The 1,607-nt window shown below is 32.5% G+C and overlaps 1 protein-coding gene across 1 annotated transcript in view; it reads right to left on the minus strand.

Moving 5' to 3' along the window:
- Positions 1 to 1,180: 1,180 nt before the first annotated feature.
- LOC107578953 (spectrin beta chain, non-erythrocytic 1-like) overlaps positions 1,181 to 1,607 on the minus strand; it is a gene marked incomplete at its 3' end in the record, with an annotated part of 2,490 nt that continues 2,063 nt past the window's right edge. The window contains exons 2-3 of the mRNA XM_016264849.1: positions 1,311 to 1,484; positions 1,181 to 1,223 (exon numbers count right to left, since the gene is read on the minus strand). Coding sequence (XP_016120335.1) covers positions 1,181 to 1,223; positions 1,311 to 1,484 — 217 coding nt within the window. The remainder of the gene's footprint in view (positions 1,224 to 1,310; positions 1,485 to 1,607) is intronic.

Below are 1,607 nucleotides of genomic sequence, written 5' to 3' on the forward strand. Positions count from 1 at the left end.
GGGGTTCTCCAGGACCAGGATTGGGAACCACTGTTCTATGGCATTGCTGCAAAAACCCCTTTTGGAATCTTGATTTTTATGAGTGGATATTTGTGTCATACAATGCTGCAGGCATCAGGAATTTACTTATTGATATTAATCCCATATACATTGGGGGAAAAGTGTGTAAAAAATTTCTTAAAAAATTACAAAGACATGGCAAGTAACATTAAATTAAAGTTGAAATTTTAAAGTAGAACAACTGAAATTGAATTTTCTTGTAAAAGATAGATTGATTTTCTGGACCATCTTTATCGAGTACTTTTTTCTCAAGCCATATAAAAATAATTTTTGTCAAATACTTCAATTGAATTAATTGTTATTCAACTAAACTGAATAACGATCTGAGTGTTATTCTAAGGGTTATTTATATGTTGAGTGACTTTTTATGTTTACAATATTTTAGTTTAATTTTCAGTAATTTTGGAATGTGATTTTTCAAAGTATTTCTATAGCTTTACTTTGTTCTATTCACCTTATTAATTTATTTCAGTTGATCTTTTAGTAATTTTGGAATGTGATTTTGACATCTTTAAAAAATACATTTCTATATACTTTTATTGTTCTTTTTAATGAATTCTATTTATTTAGTTTAACTTTCAGCAATTTTATAATGTGACTGCCATTTTATTTGTTTTATATTTCTATATAGCTTTATTTTGATTTCATTTATTCTATTTACTATCAATTACTTCAGTTTTAGTTTTATTAATTTTAGAACTTAAACTTATTTCAGTTAGTGCTTTTTTAATGTTGTTTGTTTAATATTTTTATTTCAGATTTATTAAATCACCAAAAACTATTCTTAATAGTTTTAGTTAACAATATTTAGCTGAACAATTATGACTGTTGCAAATAAAACAATAATAAAAAAAATAAAAAAATTAGCAGTAAATAATCCACAATTTAAAACAAAAGCACAGTTTATCATTCCGTCTGTCTGTCTATCTATCTCTCTAAGATCAGTTGCTGCAAAGTGCAGATTAATTACATATTTGATTATAAAATCGAATAATGTAAAGTTAATGGATTCTTTTCAGTCTGTTTTCTCATATGAAGGTTTCAAAGCTTGAACCATGTGAACCAAGTGAAGCATGAACTGCAAATGTTTGCTCATTTCTGATGATAAAAGCAGACTTACATCATCTTTGGCTTGGAAGAGAAACTCGTTTCCATCAGTAACTCTGTGAGGAGAAACAGCAGCTTCAGTCACAGCAGAACAACATCATTAAACAGCAATCACATGACTGCAGCTGGGATCTGCTGCTCACCTGAGCTTGAAGACGTGCTTCTTCTTCTTGTAGTCGACGGCCACCTCGCAGACGGCATCCTTCAGGCTGATGGGGATCTCGCTGTGGTACGGGACGCCCTGCGCCGCGCTCTTGTTGTCTTTGTAGAAGCCCATCTCGTGGTTGTTGATGACGCAGTACACGTTATGCCAGGATCTGACGAGACACACACACATTAGCACACCTGGATCTGTGTGGCATTTTCATCAAGAAACCAATCCAGATGCTCCTGCATAAATTCAGCCGTGATCCCGGAGATGTCTACCATGGGATTTTCTC

The sequence above is a fragment of the Sinocyclocheilus grahami genome, unplaced genomic scaffold, assembly GCF_001515645.1.
Source record: "Sinocyclocheilus grahami isolate Dianchi unplaced genomic scaffold, SAMN03320097.WGS_v1.1 scaffold13045.1, whole genome shotgun sequence".
Classification (NCBI taxonomy): domain Eukaryota; kingdom Metazoa; phylum Chordata; class Actinopteri; order Cypriniformes; family Cyprinidae; genus Sinocyclocheilus; species Sinocyclocheilus grahami.